This window comes from Crocuta crocuta, unplaced genomic scaffold (assembly GCF_008692635.1).
Source record: "Crocuta crocuta isolate KB4526 unplaced genomic scaffold, BGI_CrCroc_1.0 scaffold71, whole genome shotgun sequence".
NCBI lineage: Eukaryota > Metazoa > Chordata > Mammalia > Carnivora > Hyaenidae > Crocuta > Crocuta crocuta.
The window spans coordinates 1,992,642-2,012,712 of NW_027527548.1; the positions used below are offsets into that span (position 1 = coordinate 1,992,642).

At 58.6% G+C, this 20,071-nt stretch overlaps 1 protein-coding gene across 4 annotated transcripts; it reads left to right on the forward strand.

Annotated features, from left to right (window-relative positions):
• The first annotated feature begins 307 nt into the window (after nt 1-307).
• ZNF335 (zinc finger protein 335) lies at nt 308-19,480 on the forward strand. Of its 4 annotated transcripts, none has more exons than XM_077766212.1 (28): nt 308-383; nt 1,058-1,308; nt 2,529-2,769; nt 3,580-3,657; nt 3,915-4,214; nt 4,306-4,443; nt 5,499-5,645; nt 6,927-7,179; nt 7,267-7,444; nt 8,419-8,531; nt 9,833-9,851; nt 9,983-10,099; nt 10,175-10,251; nt 10,334-10,494; nt 11,212-11,444; nt 12,366-12,459; nt 12,578-12,672; nt 15,209-15,468; nt 16,275-16,386; nt 16,473-16,847; nt 17,641-17,783; nt 17,864-18,018; nt 18,108-18,211; nt 18,303-18,380; nt 18,570-18,653; nt 18,736-18,801; nt 18,885-18,966; nt 19,056-19,480. In XM_077766212.1, exons 2-28 carry the CDS (start codon nt 1,108-1,110, stop codon nt 19,181-19,183), a joined length of 4,032 nt encoding a protein of 1,343 aa, XP_077622338.1. In that variant the 5' UTR covers nt 308-383; nt 1,058-1,107; the 3' UTR covers nt 19,184-19,480. The 4 variants fall into 4 exon arrangements, with proteins under 4 accessions (XP_077622338.1, XP_077622346.1, XP_077622354.1 ...); XM_077766220.1 differs by having other exon boundaries at nt 4,309-4,443; XM_077766215.1 differs by having other exon boundaries at nt 369-383; nt 1,092-1,308.
• Nucleotides 19,481-20,071: the final 591 nt, after the last annotated feature.

Here is a 20,071-nt window from a genome sequence, read left to right on the forward strand (position 1 = left end):
AGGCCACTGAGAGCCACGCCCCCGAACGGTGGGGCAGCCTTCGCCGCGCCCAACCCTGCGGCCCAGGAAAGGGACCCAGCAGTGACGTCGCATTATTACTCCAGTGTAACCCTCCGCCAACCGAGAAAGTAGTTCCCAACCCCAGCGGCCTCCGTCGCCCATACTTGGCGATATATAAAACCCTAGACTCTCTCCGGACTGGACTATGGTTCTGAGGCTTCGGGGCGACCTTCCGACACGCCGGAAAGCGGTCTTTCTCTGGGTCGGCGTAGGAAGTAGTTCCGGCCCACGGTGGGCCGATGGGTCCCTCCGCAGCGGGGGAAAGAGGATGGCGACCTCGTCGATGCCGGAGTCGGCGAGGTGCGCGGCTACGAAAGCCTCAGGTGAGCGTCTGGTAGTCAGGTCGCCCCACTGCACCCTGCCACGAAGTGGGGCCAGACTGCGGGGATAGCCGGCGGCGAGCTCCCGGGCCGGCGGGGCTGTCCGAACAGGGCCCCGGGGTCCCAGGCCCTTTAGTCGCTCTCGCACTTGCCTGAGCGGAAACCCGGCGCCGCCGCAAGATGGCGTCGGGCCTGGAGCGCAGGCAGCGCCGGGGACAGCCCCGAGTCGCCAGGCCCCGGGACCGTCGCTGTCAGCCCCCTCCGCATGGGAACCAGGGGAGGGGGGAGCGAGCCACTGACCCAGGGGGCCTGCGGGCTGTACCACCGACCCTGCACTCGGGGGGACTCGGGGGGCCGAAGGGCTGAACCACTGAGGCCCGATAGGGCTCTTAGAGCGAACCACGCTGCGGGCATCATGGAGGGGAGACGGGGAGGGTCAGGATTACCGGCCACTGACCACCCTCCTGGGGCTGGGGAAGGGCTCTGGACTGCGAGGCCGGGCTTCTCGGTCCTGTTTTCCCTAAGCTCCTGTCCCTGTACACGAGAAAGCCTCTCCCCGTCGGAGACTCAGTCTTTGCACCTGCGAAATGGGCGCACGGGTGCAGCTGGGTGGGCCGTGGGGGCCGGGGCCGGGGAGGAGGCCCACCTGTTCCAGCCCGCGCCACCTCTTCTGGCAGAGTGAAGGATCCAGACCCTGCGCCTCCTTGTCAGGCGGCCCCCCGAGCTGATGGAGGAGAACGAGGTGGAGAGCAGTAGCGACGCGGCCCCTGGGCCTGGCCGCCCCGAGGAGCCCTCTGAGAGCGGCTTGGGCGTGGGCACCTCTGAAGCCGTGTCGGCCGACAGCAGCGACGCCGCGGCCGCGCCGGGGCCGGCTGAGGCCGACGACTCCGGTGTGGGACAGAGCTCCGACCGCGGCAGCAGCTCTCTGGTATGGACCGTGCTGGCCGGCGTGGGTGGAGGCAGGGACCGCAGGCGGCATGCCTGGCAGCCAAGGGCAGGAGCCAGAAAGGCCGGCTTGGAACTAATATTTGGTTTTGGTTTACGGTGTGTCAGGCACCATGCCGAGCCCCTAACACGAATTTTCCTAGTTCAGCCACATACCTTGTAAGGCACATCACTCTTTTCCACATCTTACGGGGAGGGAAATCGAGGCATAGAGAGCAAGCAGACAAGAGCCAGGGTTTAAATCTAAGCCGCGGCCTTACCCGCTCCACTACCCACTATCTTCCCTCTTTGAGACGCAGGTGTCCTGCTTCACGTCTTGCCTCTAGCTCTGATTCACCGGGAGACCTCACTGAGCTTCATTCTTCTGTCTGTAAAATGGAGCAGGAATGCCTGCCTCGGAGAGAATGCTCTTGGAAATGCTTTACAAAACTATCGCCTTCGGGCTCTGCCATTCCTGGCTCTGTGATCTTGGACATGCCACCCCACTTCTAGCTTTCAGTTTTCTCATCTGGAGAGTGGGGGTGATAATACATATGCTTTTGTGAGGATTGAATGAATTAGCATATACAAAGCAATGGAAACAGTTATTGTGTTCACATCATCACAACGATGATGGGGTCCAGGATTTCGTTAATTCAGCAGAGATGGGCCTACCTTGTGCCCAGCTTGTGCTGGACCCTGGGGATGTAGCAGAGCACAAAGACAGATGTGGACCCCACCTTAATGGAAAGTACAGTGTGACTTCGGAGATCTTACACTAGAGAGTGAACCATGGTGGGGGCCAGAGACAACTGCAGCACCAAGGACAGAGGGGTCCTGCTTTGGCCTTGGGGGTCAGGGTTAGCTTCCTGGAAGAGGTACCAGGTAAATGGCAGCGGGAAGGCTGGGCAGGAATTGGCCGTGGTGCAGCGCTGGGAAACATTTCAGCCAGAGGAAATAGCTCATTCAAAAGCCCAGTGAAAATAGTTCTGGCTGGCTGTTGTGTGGGTGTGGGGATTACGGGGCCTCTTACCTGACCAGAGCTGGGGACCCTGCGACTTGTTGTCATGTGGCTCTGTGACTAGAGGGCTTCTCCTGGTCATCTGTTCGGCTGACGGTGTGGATGCCTCTGCTCACCACAACCATGGAGCTCTGGTGGGTGGCAACTGGCCCTGCCCGCTCCGTGGCTCCTAAAATCCTTCTCTCCTGTTTCCTGTCACCCAGGAGGAGGTGTCTGAGAGCAGCTCGAGCACAGACCCCCTGCCCCACGGCTACCTGCCTGATTCGTCTTCCGTGTCCCGTGGGCCAGTGGAGGGGGTAGCAGGTGGCCCCGCTGCCCTGGTGCACTCCAGCGCGCTCCCGGACCCCAACATGCTGGTGTCCGACTGCGCGGCTTCTTCCTCGGACCTGGGCTCAGCCATTGACAAGATCATCGAGTCCACCATCGGGCCAGACCTCATCCCAAGTGAGTCAGGCAGAGGGCGGCAAGGCCAGGCCCACAGGGGTCTTCCCCGTGGGGCCCAGCAGAACCGGCCATGCCAATGTAGGCAGATAACCCTGCCACTCTAAGTGTGTGACGGGAACAGTGGTCTCTGTCTCATAGTGGTAAGTGAGGGGACGATTTAATAAGACAGTTCAGTGTAGTGCCTGGCACGTGATAAACAATTAATATAGAAATAATAATACCTAACTTCGTACCGGAGTTCGTTCTAAGCGCTTGACGTATGCTAGCTCATTAACCCTCCCAGTGACCCCCAAAGGTAGGTGCTGTTACCATCCTCAGAGTCGCAAGGAGAATTCTGCGGTACAGAGGACCCACTGCCCCCAGCAGGTTTGGGCCGTGGGCTCGGACAGCCTGACTCCAGGTTCTGTACCCCTGATTTGCCCCAGTGTACCTTCTGTTGTTACTGGTGTAAAGGCCGCAGGCTTCGAATAGTCCTGGGGCGGCGTGGAAAGCCAACCCTGATAAAGTGATGCAGGGGCTAGGCCTTGACCCTGGAGAAGTTGGGAGACAGGAAGGGAGACTCTCCAGGTTTAGGGGTCAAAGGCGGGGCAGCTGGGGCAGCCGAGGCATCTGCGTGAGTGTAGGCCGGCTACGGGGCCAGCCTGTCACACACACCGGACCCCCAGCAGCCCTGTCCCGGGGGGACGCACACAGGGCCAGGCCACAGAGGAGGCTCAGCTGGTTCGTAGTTGCATAGGTAAGCCAGAATGAATGTGGGCAGTGACAATTGTCCTTGTCAGCTGGGAATCCCCTCCCCCCATCTCTGCCCAGGCTGCATCACCGTAACCAGTGCTGAGGATGGCGGGACCGAGACTGCACGGTACCTGATCCTGCAGGGCCCGGACGACGGTGAGACCCCCGGCAGCAGCCCCGGGGAGCCCTGCAGTGGCCGAGGGAGTTGGAGGCGGGGGAGGGCCCTGGCACAAACTCACTGTGTGATCCTAGCAGGTTACCCATTGCCCTGAGCCCTGGTTTCCCCACTGTCGCTGTGGTGGGGGCTGGGGTTCTGGGATCCCTGGGCCTGCCTGGGAGGGGCAGCTGTTGCTCATGGCCAACCTTCCCCTCCGCCTCCCTTCCCTCCCTCTCCCTCACCTACCCACCCGCAGGTGCCCCCATGGCTTCGCCGATGTCCAGTTCCACCTTGGCCCACAGCCTGGCAGCCATCGAGGCCCTGGCTGACGGCCCCACATCCACGTGCCTGGAGCCCCCTGAGGAGGCACGGGGTAGGCCCAGCTCCGCAGCACAGCCGCCCCCCAGCTCCGGCACCGAGGAGCCAGACCTGCAGAGCCTGGAGGCCATGATGGAAGTGGTGGTGGTACAGCAGTTCAAGTGCAAGATGTGCCAGTACCGGAGCAGCACCAAGGCCACGCTGTTGCGCCACATGCGGGAGCGCCACTTCCGACCAGGTGCGTTGACGGTGGCCTGTGCGGCTGGGATTGCACAGGGGCAGGGGAGCGGGGGCCAGCCAGACGCGGCAAGCTTCTCTTCTCTTCACAGCAGCAGCAGCCGCTGCTGGTAAAAAAGGGCGTCTGGTCAGGAAGTGGGGCACCTCTGCCAAGACCCCGGACGAAGAGGGGCCAGAGGAGGAAGACGATGATGACATTGTCGACGCCGGTGCCATTGATGACCTGGAGGGTAGGCCACCTTAGCTCTTGGGAGTGCCATCCCCATACCCATCTACAGATACCGAATTCCCTCTGGCCCACATGGAGGGCTGGTTAGGAGGAATTGGTACACGCGTGTACCTCCAGTGTAAGACAGAGGAGTTGGGGCTCTGGGGTCAGGACCACTGCGTGTGGTTGTGCAGGCTGCGCACTAAAAAAGATCACCTCCTCTAAGAGGGCCACGTTTCGCACTTATCCCAGAAAAATAGAATAAGCTGCATATGAACAACTTTTTTTGTAGCTATATTTTAAAAAATTAAAGGAGGGGCGCCTGGGTGGCTTAGTCAGTTAGCGTCCGACTTCAGCTCAGGTCATGATCTTGCAGTTCACGAGTTTGAGCCCTGCATTGGGCTCTGTCCTGACAGTTCAGAGCCTGGACCGTGTTTCAGATTCTGTGTCTCCCTCTCTCTCTGCCCCTCCCCTGCTCACACACTCTCCTTCTTTCAAAAATAAATAAAGTATTAAAACATTTAAAAATAAATAAAAAGTTAAAAGAAAAAGATAAAAATCAAGCTCAATCAGAGTTATCAGTGGGTTATTTTACTTTCTGTTTTTATGCTAGTCTTTTGGAGGCCACTGTGTATGTTACACTTAATTTTGTGTTAGCGTAGGCCAGGCACATGCTCTCGGTAGTTGCATATGGCCAGTGGCTTCTGCACTGGAACAGCACAGTCATCAGAGTTTGTAGACTTCAGTGTTTATTCCAGCTGTCTTCTAACAGTGGCCGTAAAGTGTCCTAAGGAAGGCATACCTTTTTCTAATTCCCATAGTGGTGCTGCCTGAGTTAGTGATAGGAGTCAGGAAAGGTGCAGAGAGAGGATTGCAGAGGCTTGGAGAGAGGGGCTCATAGTGAGCCAGGGGGAAGCCAGGAGGGATTTTTGGAGGAGGCATCACTGGTTGATAACGCTTGAAGGAGGAGTCAGCAGGGATGGAAAGAGGGCCTCTTCCCAAGGAAGCGGGGCCAGGGGTCAGGGCTGGAAGGGCGGGTCCAGCACCAATGCCCACCTTCTGTTCCGGTCCCCGCAGAGGACAGTGACTACAATCCGGCCGAGGATGAGCCTCGGGGCCGGCAGCTACGGCCCCAGCGCCCTGCTCCCAGCACACCAAGACCCCGCAGGAGACCTGGCCGGCCTCGGAAGCTGCCTCGCCTGGAGACTGCGGACCTCCCAGAAGGTGGGAGTTGGTGGGGTGGACCATGGGGGGCGCTGAGGGACGGCCTCCTTCCCTGCTTGCTTCTGTGGAGCCCTGGGGACTGAGTGTGCCGCGCGGGGCAGCGTGTGTCAAACCAGGGCCACCTGCAGGCCCCCTCGTAAAGGGACGGCCCTCCTAGACCAAGCTTGAGAAACCCTGATGTAAGCAAGATACCAGCTTTGTGACAGGGCCTCTCGGTGGTGAGGTGTTCGAGCACAGGAGAAGTGGGAATCTCTATAGTTGAATTAAGAACATAAGTTGTGAGTGTGGTTGCTGAAATGAGACCAATTCTGAGGTCTGAGACTGTCCAAGGAACACTGACTTGGAACATTACAGGCTGGGGACTAGAAAGCACGAGCATGGCCGCGAATGGCCCTGCTACCTACGGTCTGTGTGACTCCAAGCCCGTTACTTTGCTCTTGAATCCCCTGTTCTCTTGTTAGGAATGGAGGTGATAGCACCTGGCTTTCAGGGTCGCTTTAAGGAGTAAATATACCCCCCGTAAAACACACGATGATAACTCTTTCTGTACATATACTTCACGGGAGATGGTTATGCATTTTTAGTGTAGATTTGTATGGGAAGGCACACATGTCCCAGGCGCAGGCCTTAGGGAATGTTCTCAAGGTGAACGCACCCCAATCAAGAAACAAGATGTTACTGGCATTGTCAGTGTCGCTTATGAGTTTTAAAACATTGCATTGGGGTACAATTGGTGGTTTTGAATAGTAGCAAATTCCAGTGGTTCAGACTTCAGAAGGTTAGGAGTGTCGCTCTGTTTTCTCCCTTCTTCCCATCCACCCTCTGGCCAGTGGCTTCCCCAGGGAAGGCCAAGGCTGAAGTACTGCTGTTGCTCCCAGACCCTAGAATGTTTCCATGAGGTCACTAGAGCAGCACTTATCAGCTTCATCTGATGGATGGGAAAATGAGACTCGGAGAGGGCGGTGGCCTTGCCTGAGGAGGCACCGAAGGCCGGTGTCCGAGCCGAGCCAGCGCGCAAGTCTCTTGATGGGGAGGTCGCCAGGTCTCCTGCTGCCACTGCAGACTGTCCTGTGTCAGCTGTGCTGTGCTAGCAGCATGTCAGGTGCAGGCGAGGCCTGTGTCCACACCGCCCGCTGCCTGTGTCTGTCTGCGTCTGTCCCGTGGCCTGACGTGCCCATCAGTCGTCAGTGACCATGTTTGAGGGTCCGACTGGCCCCTGGCACACTTGTCTACATCTGTCCTGGTATAGCCACGGCTGATTTGCCACTGTGTCCATGACAGGTGTGGAAGGAGAGTCTCTGGTGAGTTCCCAGAGCGGCCAGAGCCCTCCAGAGCCTCAGGACCCCGAGGCACCCAGCTCCTCCGGCCCAGGATGCCTGTTGGCCCTGGGCAAGGCCGACGGGGGCCCCGGGGACCCCGGCGTGAGCCAGTCAGATGCAGAGAATGCGGCCCCCTCCTGCCAGGACGAGCCCGACGCCCCACCCCGCCGCCGGGGTCGGCCCTCCAGGCGCTTCCTCGGCAAGAAATACCGCAAGTACGTGGAGCAGACGTGAGGGTGGGTGGGGGTAAATAGCCTGGCAGCCCCGGCCCGCCACACCTCTTCCCACCACCCTCCTGGCAGGTATTATTACAAGTCCCCCAAACCGCTGCTGAGGCCCTTCCTGTGCCGCATCTGTGGCTCCCGCTTCCTGTCCCATGAGGACCTGCGCTTCCACGTCAACTCCCATGAGGCCGGGGACCCCCAGCTCTTCAAGTGCCTGCAGTGCAGCTACCGCTCCCGCCGCTGGTCCTCGCTCAAGGTGCTCGGCAGGGAAGGGAAAGCAGGGCAGGGGAGGCAGGGTGCGGGGCCAGGGTGGAGGCCTGCCGAGCCAGGAGGGAGTGGAGTCAGCAGGTTTGCTGGCACCTTCTCCTGACCCTTCGTAGGTACTTGTCTGGGCTGCTGCGGTGCTGAAGGAGCTAGGGAGGTGCCACAGGCACTTTTGCAGGCTGCACACTGCGCGGTGGTGTCACATCTGGGGAGGGGGGTGCTGTTCACGCCGCAGGCTGCACAGACTTGTTCGCCACACTTGCTGGCAAACCAGCTTTATCTAATTCTGTGTGTTAGAAAGTTCCCCAGTAGATGGCAGTAAGGTGTCTCAAGAAAGGGGTTCCTTTTTGTCATTTCCCTGTAAGTGCCAGTGGGCCTGCTGTGACCCTAAGCATTTTTCATCCGGTGCTTGGGGCTGGTACGCGTGCTCAGAATGCTCACTCGCGCAGCCTGAAGAGGCTGTAGGTATCGATAGTCCTGTTTTACCGACTTGGGGAAACTGGCGTGGCTTGACCAAAGTGAGGCAGAGCATCGGCCATTGTAGAGGGGGGTGGGGCCTGAAGCCCCTGTGCTTTCTGCATGTGGCACTTCCTCCCTCAAATGGGGACCTGTGACCTGGAAGTCGTCCTCTGGACCCCTGCGGGGGCTGGGTTGGGTCAGAGTGCAGTGGGCTGTGCCGCTTGGGTTTGGCTCCCAGCTTGGCCGTTCATAGGTTCACTGTGGGGCCCCAGCACGTTACTCCCTGTGAGCCTCACTTGCTGCCTCTCTCAGACGGTGAGCCAGCACAGAGCCTGGTGCAGAGGACATGCCCTCGTTGGGGGGAGTCCCCAGCCCTTAACAGGCTCCGGCCCTTCCTGCACTCGTTCTGGGAGTGGCTCCCACGGCAGCACTGAGGCTGTTGTGGGCACAGCTTGGGGGCGAGGGGGAGGCCGGCCCAAGCCCACTGTCCGTTTGCCTCTGCCCTAGGAGCACATGTTCAATCACGTGGGCAGTAAGCCCTACAAGTGTGGCGAATGCAGCTATGCCAGCGTCTACCGGAAGGACGTGGCCCGGCACGCAGCAGTACACAGCCGAGACCGGTCAGTGCGCGTGGGTGGGGTGGGCCGGGGCAGGAAGCTGAGGCCCAGCGTAACCACGTCCCCCCTTTACCGAGCACCTGCTCTGAGCTGCACCATTCACAGCACATCACAGACATCTGAAAGATAAGGCTGTTCATCCCGGCTTACTTGGCCCAGAGCAGTAGCAGGGCCTGTCGGGTTCTTGTCCTGTCTTCTCCCTGCTATGAGCTTTGCAAGATGGGGGCTATCGTTGAGGGGATTAAAGACGCTCAGAAAATGATCTGAAGATCTTGCAGACTCCCAACTCTCAGAGCACTGACAGAGCAGACATGGGACAGATGGGTGGAGGAAAATCCTTAGGGGCCCCGTGATTGCTCACTAAGTTGTAATTAGATCTACAGCTTCAGGAAGGAGTTCACTCTGCCTGGGGTGGTATGTGAGCAGAGGTTGGACACAGGAATCCAGAAGAACAGTGGCTTTCAAACTGTACTTGTGGAAAAGGCTGCTGTCCACGATGCTTATGGGTTCTCTTAAGAAAAGGGGAGAGGGAGGGATGCCTGGGTGGCTTAGTCGGTTAAGCGTCCGACTTTCGCTTAGGTCATGATCTCGTGGTTTGTGGGTTCGAGCCCTGCGTCGGGCTCTGTGCTGACTGCCAGCTCAGAGCCTGGAGCCTATTTCAGAGTCTGTATCTCCCTCTCTCTGACCCTCCCCTGCTCACGCTGTCTCTCTCTCTCTCCTAGAAATAAATTTAAAAAAAATATTAAAATAAAAAAAAAAAGGGGAGAGGGGAAGTAAGATTAGGGACACCAGCTTGAACACCTGCTTCACTAGCTCTTTCCTGCAGGATTTCTCAGGGCCTTTAAAATGCACATGTATTTTGTGACATAAAGAAGGCACCATTCTAGCATTTATTTTTTTTTTTAATTTACGTTTATTTATTTTTGAGAGACAGGGAGAGGCAGAGCACGAGCAGGAGAGGGGCAGAGAGAGAAGGAGACACAGAATCCAAAGCAGACTCCAGGCTCTGAGCCGTCAGCAGAGAGCCCAACATGGGGCTAGAATCCAGGAACCATGAGATCATGACCTGAGCTGAAGTCGGACACTTAACCGACTGATCCCCCCAAGCGCTCCCATTCTAGAATTTATTTACAGCATGCCTCTGAGCATTTCCCAGCAAGCTGCACTTGGGGAAACCCTGTCCTGAGAGGAGGGCTCGGCTGAGCAGTGGGGACACTCGGGGCTGGGGCGGCCCGGTCAGTGAGAGAGTTTGTGGTGGGTTTCGGGGGAAGCAGTGGTCTAACCCCTATGCCTTTCTCCCTCAGGAAGAAGAGGCCAGACCCGGTGAGTCGAGGGCCTGGCCCGGGAAGGGAGCTTGCTTGAGGGCTGCCTGTCAGGTGGGGGCAGGAGGTAAGGTGTTCCCGTCTCTCCTCCCTACTTCTCTCTCCATCTGGTTCCTTCTTGTCCTTTCCCAGACCCCGAAGCTGAGCTCCTTCCCCTGCCCTGTGTGTGGCCGTGTGTACCCCATGCAGAAGAGACTCACACAGCACATGAAGACACACAGCACTGAGAAGCCCCACATGTGTGACAAGGTGGGTGGGGCCGGGGGCAGGGGCGCGGCCTCTCCGGGGCAGTCCCCCGTCTCTAACTCACCCTACCCCTCACAGTGTGGAAAGTCCTTTAAGAAGCGCTACACCTTTAAGATGCACCTGCTCACGCATATCCAGGCTGTCGCCAACCGCAGGTATAGCCCCGAGGAGGCCCCTGGGGCTGGAGCACCCCACCCGACCCCACCGCTCAGCTGCCCTCCCTCTCACCACCTCCAGGTTCAAGTGCGAGTTCTGTGAGTTTGTTTGTGAGGACAAGAAGGCACTGCTGAACCACCAGCTGTCCCACGTTAGCGACAAGCCATTCAAATGCAGCTTTTGCCCCTACCGCACCTTCCGAGAGGACTTCCTGCTCTCCCATGTGGCTGTCAAGCACACAGGTCAGGCCGGCCCCACCCCACCACGGTGAGCCCTCAACTTGCCATGCCCCTCACCGGCAGGCTCGGCTCTGTCCGTTGCCTCCCCCTCCGCAGCCCGGGCCTCACAGAAGGAAATCCCCTCTGGGGTGTCGCCCACTCTCCTCGCCTAAGCCAGCTCTTCCCTGGGTGGCCCAGGGCCAACTTGCCCTCTCTGAGCTCTGAGGGGGCAGTCAGAGCACCTCCTATCCGGTGTTATACAAGTGGGTTCCGGTGGTGTCTGGAGCCCCGTCTGCACTGGGCGCTGGGTGCTGGGGAAGAGGTGTTTTTGGAGGCCCCAGCCTCACACATGAAGTAGGAGAAGCGGCATCACGTGCTTGGCCTGTAGAAGGTGGACAGAACAGTTGGTTCTTTCTCCTCCTCGGTGCCCAGCCCTCTGACGGGCACACTGGAGATTAGACATTTTAGTGGGCCGGATCCCTGTCTGCCCAGGGGAGGTGATTCCTAAGAGAAGAGTGTGGTCACCTGACATGAAAGTAAAACGCCGCTGGGACGGCTGTGAGGCCCGAGGTGGGCCTGGTTCCCTTCTGTCCTGCCCCGCTAGAGAAGACAGCAGCATGTGTTTGCCTGTCGTGGGGAGTGAAGCCCAGGGAGTGAGTCCATCAGAGAGGCCCTGGGGATCATGGAAGGCTTCCTGGAGGGGGTGGGGAAGGCCAAGCACCCCTCCACCTGTGCCTCCAGGGGCCAAGCCGTTTGCCTGCGAGTACTGCCACTTCAGCACCCGCCACAAGAAGAACCTCCGCCTGCACGTGCGGTGCCGGCACGCCGGCAGCTTTGAGGAGTGGGGGCGGCGCCACCCGGAGGAGCCCCCGTCCCGCCGGCGCCCCTTCTTCTCTCTGCAGCAGATTGAGGAGCTGAAGCAGCAGCATGGCGCAGCCCCTGGGCCGCCCCCCACCTCCCCGGGACCCTCTGAGGTAAGCTCAGCCCAGCGGGCAGCAGACAGAAGAGTCTCAGGAGCAGGGGCCAGGATGACAGTGTCGTGTCACCTCTCTAGGCCCCAGCATCCTCATTTACATATTGGGGACAACAAAATGGTCCCAGCTTCTCCAGGTGAGCAGATGAGGTCATAGACATGTCAGTCCTCAGCTCCGAGTGGGCATGGCTTTCCAGTGCCAGTAATAGAGAATGGAAATACAAGTTTAATTGTGGCAATAGTTTATTATTCTCTCACATAAAAAAAGTCCAAAGGTCAGCAGCTCAGGGCTAACTGGGTGGCAGCTCTGTGGCCAGTCATCAGGGACCAAGCTCTCTCAATGTTTTTCCTCAGCTATCCTAGGCATACGACTTTCATCTTTGTGTTTGCCTCATGGTCCTGTGTAGCTGCAGGAGCTCCAGCCTTCTAGCCACATCCAGGCAAGAAGCAGGAGGAAGGGGTGGGTGAAGGGCAAAAAGGAAGCCTGCCTCCTCTCCCTCTGTCTTCCTCATGAACTTAGCCAGAAACTCCTGCTCAGCCACAAGGCCACACTTTACGCTTTACGTAGCTGCAAGGCAGGCCAAGTATAGTCTCACAGCTGAGGACACCGCCTACCCCTCCTGTGCCCCAGAACGTGGACCACCACTATGTGCTGGTAGACCACAGACTCTAGAGTCACTCTTGTGTTCAGACCCCAGTTCTGCTACTAACTAGCTGTGGGATCTTAAGCCAGTTGCCTCATCTGTCTGAGCCTCGGTGGGTTCCTCTGAGGCACTGAGCTGATAAGTACCTGGCAGCGTAGTTGTGTGAGGATGAGACAAAGCAGCAGAGGTAAAGTGCCTGACACCCAGGAGGTGCTTGGTAAGCAGTGCTCGAGTCCAAGCTGCCCCCTCTCAGGCTTGGCCACGTCCCCACCCCGCAGATTCCCCCCGAGGCGGCACCTTTCCAGGCACCTGAGACCCCCCCGCTGCTCTGTTCCGACACCCTTGGTGGTGCCACCATCATCTACCAGCAAGGTGAGGCCTAGGGGAGGGCGGGAGCCTGGGGAGCTGGGCAGGGACGTGGCACGTGCCAGGCTGGAGGGTGGAGAGGGGTGCCCAGCCTGTTCTGAGGCTCAGGTCTCTCCCGACCCAGGAGCTGAGGAGTCAACAGCAGTGGCCACGCAGACAGCCTTGGACCTGCTGCTGAACATGAGCGCCCAGCGGGAGCTGGGGGGCACAGCCCTGCAGGTGAGCTGCCCACCCCGCCGCTGCCTCTCTTATGCAGCTGCCTTAGGTGCCTGCCCTGCCCTGGACCCTAGGAGGAGAGGAGGCTGGTGAGGCAGACACGCCCTGCCCTCGGGACGTGCCCAGTTAACAGGGAGCCAGTCCACTGAAACCCCGTGGGCAGAGGAGGGGGACATACTGTGCCAAGGAGGTCAGAGGGGCTTCCCCCCCAGCTCCAGTTACCCGCGGCCTCTGCCCGGCTGAGCAGTGAGCGCCGCTCTCGTGGCTTCTGCGGCCCCACTGGTTCAGGTGCCCTAGCTCCGCGGCCGCCCTGGGCTGCAGGTCCCGGCCAGCTCCTCGTCCAGCCTGGCCCCCTCGTCCCGTGATGCCTCCCACAGGCCAGGGGCGCCCAAGGCGCTCTCCCTGCCAGCCTGTCTCATCCCTGAACCTCATGCCCGGCAGACCCCCGGTCCCCAGCTCATCATCTTCACTTCTGCCTCCTTGTAGCCGCCTGGGGTCACCCTTACACTCCCCCACCCCCACTGAGGTAGGGAGAGCTTGGTTACTGGTCTCAGCCTCTTGGAAAGATGCAGAATGTGTGTTTGAGATGATAAATTCCAAGAGCTTGGGGCAATAATGTGCTTCCGGGGGCTGGAGGGCAGACAAAACTCAGCAGGCGGGAGCCTGGTGTTGGACCTGGAGCTCTTCATAGGATTTCATTAGTGCCTGTGGGGGTGTGTAGTTCTACATTTTTAGATGGTTAAGTCAGTCTTTTATGGTTTTTGCCTTTGATATCATCCCTAAAAAGGCCTCCTTCACCCCAAGATTATATAAACATTCATTTGTATTTTCTTCTTAGGGCTTCATTTTCTTACACTTAAATCTTTACTCCACCTGGAATTTATTTTTGGTGTATGCAGAAAGGTAGGGACTAACTTTACTTTTTTTCCCAAAAGTTGTGCGGTGCAGTATATTAAATCATCTTCCCCAGTGGTTGGAAATGTCCACTTTATCATGTTCTAGATTCCCATGTGTATAGGAGTGCGTTTCCAGGCAGGTCCCAGTTTTGTTTTGTTTTTTTAACCTGATTACAAAAACACGTTAAAAGAAACCAAAGTGACCATTAGGAAATGTTCTATACAGAAAGTGAAACTCCTTAACNACGGCACACAAGCCTTTCTCCAACTTTGTCCATGTACACGCTAACACGGGGCCATCATTTCTAAAAATGATGGGGTCACACGATTCAGGCTCATCAGCACCCCGCTTTTCAGTGGGCAGCGTGTGAGGCGTGGCCGGGCCAGCACACACCAGCCTCTCTTACTGCTCCCGTTTCGCATCCGCAGCCACCGCACCGCAGACTCGCTCCACGTTGTTTAGTCCCGTATTGCTCGCTTGTTTCCAGATTTTCATTAATCGAGGCACATCAGTGCACACTGCAGGGGGCCCTGAAACAGTCTTTAGTTTTAAAAAAGCCCCTTGGAAGTAGAATCTGTGGGCCTGAAGGTACGAAGTCTCCTGAAAAGACATGCCAGGGCACATGGCAACCCCTAGCGCGTGCTCCCCTCCACCTTGCCCACCCTCAGTCTCCCCAGGCTGTGGAAATGTCTTCCACATGGTAGAAGTATGTTTCGTGGTCTTTTTTAAGTTTTTATTTACTTTAAATAATCTCTACACTCCATATAGGGCTTGAACCCATGACCCTGAGATCAAGAGTCGTGCTCCTCGTGATCTTAATTTATAATTTTGCGACCATAAGCGGGATTGAACTACATTCAGAGGCCACTTTATTTCTTCTCTGACCTGTGGCCTGTATCTGTTTTTCTCTTATTGGTCTTTTTAGCATCACTTTTCAGGGATGCTTTATAGATGAGGGAGACTCCCCTTTTCTCTCGAATGAATTGTTAAATGCCACTCCCCCCACCATTTCTTTGTTTTTTAATTGCAGTTTATGGTTTGTTTTGCTGTAAGCTTTAGCGTCTTTTTCTGTCATGATTATATAAAACTCTTCCCACCCCGATCATAAAATATTTAACCACATTTTCTCTTTATATACTTAGAGTTTTATTACTTTTTGGTCTTCAGTCCATTTGAAGTGACTTTGGAGCAAGATGTGAGGTCAAGCTTTTTTTTTTTTCCTAAAACGGTTTGCTGGCTGTCCCTTTACCAGGATTTCTCAATCTTGGCCTTTTGTCCCAAAGAATTCTTCGTGGTGGGGGCTATCCTGTGCATTGTGGGGTTGTCAGCCACCTCTCTGCAGATGACCCCTAGGTGCCAGGACCACCCCTCTCCCGACGGGGACCACCAAAGAATGTCTCCAGACCTTGCCCAACGCCCCTAGAGGGCAGGGTTGCTCTCCCCCGGTCTCGTTAAGGTTATTTCCAGGTGCGGGCAGGGCTGGGAGAGCCGGGGCGTGTTGCAGATCACGCAGCAGATCACGCAGCGGGGCTTATACAAATGAGTGGTGGTGGCAGGGGACCTGGCCAGAGTGTGGGTGAGCCGTGAGGCCCTGCACGCCAGCCTCTGTACCTGCTTGTGACACCTTCTGCTTCCATCACAGGTGGCCGTGGTGAAGTCGGAGGACGTGGAAGCAGAGTTGGCATCCCCCGGTGGGCAGCCTTCCCCAGCAGGGGCCGCTCCCCAAGTGGTAACACTCCACGTGGCAGAGCCGGGGAGCAGCGTGGCAGCAGAGAGCCAGCTGGGCACCCCCGATCTGCAACAGATCACCCTGGCGCCCGGTCCGTTTGGTGGGACTGGCTACAGTGTCATCACAGCACCCCCTATGGAGGAGGGGACATCGGCTCCTGGCACACCTTACAGGTGAGACCTGCTGCCCGCCAGGCCCCCTCCAGCCATTTAGAAGGCGTGCTGGGAGGCGCCAGAGAAGGGCCCTGCCCACTAGAGCTGAGTTGGCAGAAGGCAAAAATCGTAATGTGTATAATGCGATTAGCCGTCGGGTCGTATTCTCAGGAGGTCGGAAGCCACTATTTCTTGGCTGCTTAGGTGTTTCAGGCACTGGACATTGGTGAACTCGCCTAAACCATGCTCTTGAGATCCAGGTGTCCCTCATTGCACAAGTGAGGAAACAGACCAGGGACGTTGAGTAACTTACCTAGGTTCAGACATGCAGTGAGGAGTCAAACTTTGGTTCCAAAGCCATGAGCTCTTTGTTCTGGGTGATCCCAGCTCCGACCTTCGGAGCAAGCTCAGGCCCCTTGCCGGCACTGGAGGGGGGCCTGACGGCTTCACTTGGCTTCCTCAACACCCAGCAAGCTCGGGGCAGAAAGATGACATGCTCCCTGAATTCCCGGGCAGTCTAAGAAAGCCCTTGATCCAAGCCTCAAAGTGCCCCAGCACGTGGCTGGGATGGAAAGTGGGATCCCTGGGCCCCTAGCAGGCAGCCCGGTCTCAGCGTCTGCTGTCCACTCCCCACCCCTGCCTGCGGCGCTGCCTCCCACGCTGGGCCTCCCGCAGCCACACTTGGCCAGGCCTGGGCTGGAGTCCGGGACCTCGCTGCCTCACTGCCATCACCCCTCAGCTGATGCCCTTCTTGGGGAAGAGGACCCTGTGGCCTTCCCTCCCCTCCCCGAACCCTGCCTCACTCCTCTCCTCCTCGGTGCCCACAGTGAGGAGCCCCCAGGGGAGGCAGCCCAGGCTGTGGTTGTGAGCGACACCCTGAAAGAAGCTGGCACCCACTATATCATGGCAGCTGACGGGACGCAGCTGCACCACATTGAGGTGAGGCTGGGGTGGCTGGCCCCTCCCCCGTGCCCCGACGGGCCCCCATCTGCCCCAGTACCTCACGCTCCCCCATCTCTCTACAGCTCGCTGCAGATGGCTCCATCTCCTTCCCGAGTCCAGAGCCCCTGACCCCGGGAGCCAAGTGGCCCCTGCTGCAGTGTGGGGGACTGCCCAGAGATGGCCCTGAGCCCCCACCTCCAGCCAGGACCCAGCGGGTGGGAGACCCGCAGGGCTCTGCCTCCCCACCCCCTACAGCCAGCAAAGCTCTGGGCCTGGCAGTACCGCCCTCGCCGCCATCCGCAGGCACGGCGTCATCAAAGAAGTTTTCCTGCAAGATCTGTGCTGAGGCCTTCCCTGGCCGAGCAGAGATGGAGAGTCACAAACGGGCCCATGCCGGGCCTAGTGCCTTCAAGTGCCCCGACTGTCCCTTCAGTGCCCGCCAGTGGCCCGAGGTCCGGGTAGGTGCTGCCCCCTTGTGCCTCCCCTGGAGCTCATTTGGCCACTGGTTTGCGTAACAAACTTTAACTGAACACCTCAAGCAGGGTCCGCTGCCCCTCTCTGGGGTCGGAAAGGACTCTGTGAGGCCTCAGCTTGAGGGAACACAGTTTGGTGGGGAAGCAAACCAGACGGTGTGACTAATGCCCCACAGCACCCCCAGTGGGAACAGAATGCATATGGCAGAGCAGAGGCAACCAGAAAACAGGTCGTGTGGACTGCGTGCTGGCGACGACCGAGCTGGGCCTGTAGGGGCACAGGCACAGGCGTGGCAGCACCAGGCGCACTTAGGGAAATATGAGGCATCTAGAATAAAGGGCACAGAGCACAGGGAAGGTGGTGATGACGTGGAGAAGGCGAGGACAGGGGTTCCGGGCAGGAGGCAGGGGCCCCTTCCCCCGAGGACTACCAGCTCACGTCCCGCCACACGCGGAATCCTCGCAGCAGCTCAGTGAGGGGAGCAGGGCCCGGAACCCTAGAACGTCAGGGCTGGAAGAGACCTTTGGGGGTCCCCTCATCTGAACCTGTACCTTACGTGACAAGGGGGTAAACTGAATCAGAGCAGGAGCAGGACTTCGGAAGTGACCCGATGGCGGGGCCTGTGGCTTTGCCCTCTCTCACAACAGCACCACATCTCCGTCTGGTTTGTACTGGTCACCCAGTTCCTCCATCTGAGGGCAGCTTCCCCGGCAGTGGTCTCTGTGGGGAGCTGCCTGTCCTCACCTGTCACTGGCCCGGACTCTGCCCCTGCTCCAGGCCCACATGGCACAGCACTCGAGCCTGCGACCCCACCAGTGCAGCCAGTGCAGCTTTGCCTCCAAGAACAAGAAGGACCTGCGGCGACACATGCTGACCCACACCAATGAGAAGCCTTTTGCGTGCCACCTCTGCGGGCAGCGGTGAGGCTGAGGACAGGTGGGCGGGGGCCGCTGGGCATGCGTGATGGGGCTGCCCCTGAGCTTTCCTCCCTCCCCCACAGTTTCAACCGGAACGGGCATCTCAAGTTCCACATCCAGCGGCTACACAGTCCTGATGGGAGAAAGGCGGGGACACCTGCCACCCGGACCCCAGGCCGGACCCCCACCCAGACCATCATCCTGAACAGTGATGATGAGACACTGGCCACACTGCACAGTGAGCTGTCCTGGGAGAGCAGGGTGGGGGCTGGGGCATCTCTGCTCTCCCTGGACCCCCCGTGCAAGCACCCTCTTCTCCCTGCCCAGCCGCACTCCAGTCCGGTCACGGGGTCCTGGGGCCAGAGCGGCTACAGCAGGCGCTGGGCCAGGAACACATCATTGTGGCCCAAGAGCAGACCGTGAGCAATCAGGTGAGAGCCCGGGTTTGGGGGTCCTGCGGGCAAGTCACAGGCCAGGGTCGGGGCACACAGAGCGAGGCTAGAGCGGACTTGGTCCTGGCAGGAAGAAGCCACCTATATCCAAGAGATCACCACAGCTGATGGCCAGACAGTACAGCACCTGGTGACCTCTGACAACCAGGTGAGCACCTCAGCCAGGAGGGCCCTCCCCCCTTCCCCAAACCCCCTCTGTGGGGGAACAATACTTTCCCAGCCACTCCTCCCAGGGTCTGTGCAGCTGCCATCATTGATGGCATATGTCCTGGACCCCTGCTTGTGCTTCCTGCTCCAGCAGGGCCCCAACACCTGCCTCTTCTCCGCCCTTTTCCAGGTACAGTACATCATCTCCCAGGACGGAGTCCAGCACCTGCTCCCCCAGGAGTATGTTGTGGTTCCAGAGGGCCATCACATCCAGGTGGGCCAGGCCTGGGCACGGATGGGAATGGGCGGAGGGGAGGACAGCCTCCTTAATCACCAGATGGGCTTTCTCTCTCCAGGTACAGGAAGGCCAGATCACACACATCCAGTATGAACAGGGGGCCCCGTTCCTTCAGGAGTCCCAGGTAGGGCCTTTAGGGGGTTGTGTGGAGCTGGGACACAAGCAGTGCTCCTCCAAGGCCACATCTCATTGGCTCTTCCCCTCTAGATCCAGTATGTGCCTGTGTCCCCAGGGCAGCAGCTTGTCACACAGGCCCAACTGGAGGCAGCAGCACACTCAGCAGTCACAGGTAAGGGGGGGGGGCACCCTGAGAACCACGGGGACCCAGGCCCAGCTTCTGGGGCCTCAGGCTCACCGTCCTTTCCCCTCCCCTGGCAGCGGTGGCCGATGCTGCTATGGCCCAAGCCCAGGGCCTGTTTGGCACAGAAGAGGCAGTGCCTGAACACATCCAACAACTGCAGCACCAGGGCATCGAGTACGACGTCATTACCCTGACTGATGACTGAGCCCCGGGGGCCCAACGCACACCATGGATATTGGGGCCAGACCAGCCATGCTGGGGGTTGGGGGGACCCAGTGGGACCCACCTCCCTGTCCCACCTAGGGCCTCCAGACACTGGGCAGCCAGCATCCTGTCACTCTGAGAGAGCCAGACCTGTGCTGCTGGCTTTAGGGGACAGCCACGGGCCCCAGCCAGGACATGCTGGGTGCCCTCGCCTGCAGGCAGGCTTTGGGGAGAAAAGTTTATTTTTGTTTGGATGGACCCACTGGCCCCTCAGTCTCAATAAAGGGACCAGAGTCCAGTCCTGACCATCTTACTTTGTCCGCAAGGACTTGGGAAACGGAGAGGAGCCCGTTACAGCTCTCAAGAGCTGCCTAGCCCCACAGTGCAGCCTGCTTGGCCTCTGTAAGTGCAGGGGCCCAACAGCAGGGCAGGCCCTTGGGGCAGAGGCCTGACACTGGGACAGATGGCTGAGCTGGTAAGAGCCCCCACCCTACCCCACCCCCAGCACCATCAGGCCCTCTTCCTCCCCTGGCCCCCAGGGGAGCATCTACCTCACACCTAGAGATCCGCAGGGGAGCTCAGCCAGGTGCCTGCCTGCTCCGAAGCCATTCCCTGAAGCCCATGGTGGCTCAGAGCTGCTCTTCCTACTGACCCTCGTCTGTGAAACATACCTGGCTGCCCGCTCACTGGGGTGACTCCAGGTGAAGCAGGAATCTAGCTCACTACCCGGGCAGAGCCCCCCGTCCTGCGCTCCCTAGAGGTACGAGGGCAGGCCTGGCTGTGGGAGTCTGGGGCTTACAGATAGATGGATGATGCCAGGCTCTGGACTCTTCAGACCCGCCGGACACAGGGCAGAGGCCACCAGGGACCCTACTGTGGGGTCATCAGG

Bases quoted from the DNA above. Each gene is read 5' to 3' on its own strand.
- ZNF335 (XM_077766212.1), top strand. From the start codon at position 1,108: ATGGAGGAGAACGAGGTGGAGAGCAGTAGCGACGCGGCCCCTGGGCCT. The intron at 5,646-6,926 runs GTGGGAGTTGGT...TGTCCATGACAG, and splicing joins GACTGCGGACCTCCCAGAAG to GTGTGGAAGGAGAGTCTCTG. The intron at 12,460-12,577 runs GTGAGGCCTAGG...CTCCCGACCCAG, and splicing joins CACCATCATCTACCAGCAAG to GAGCTGAGGAGTCAACAGCA.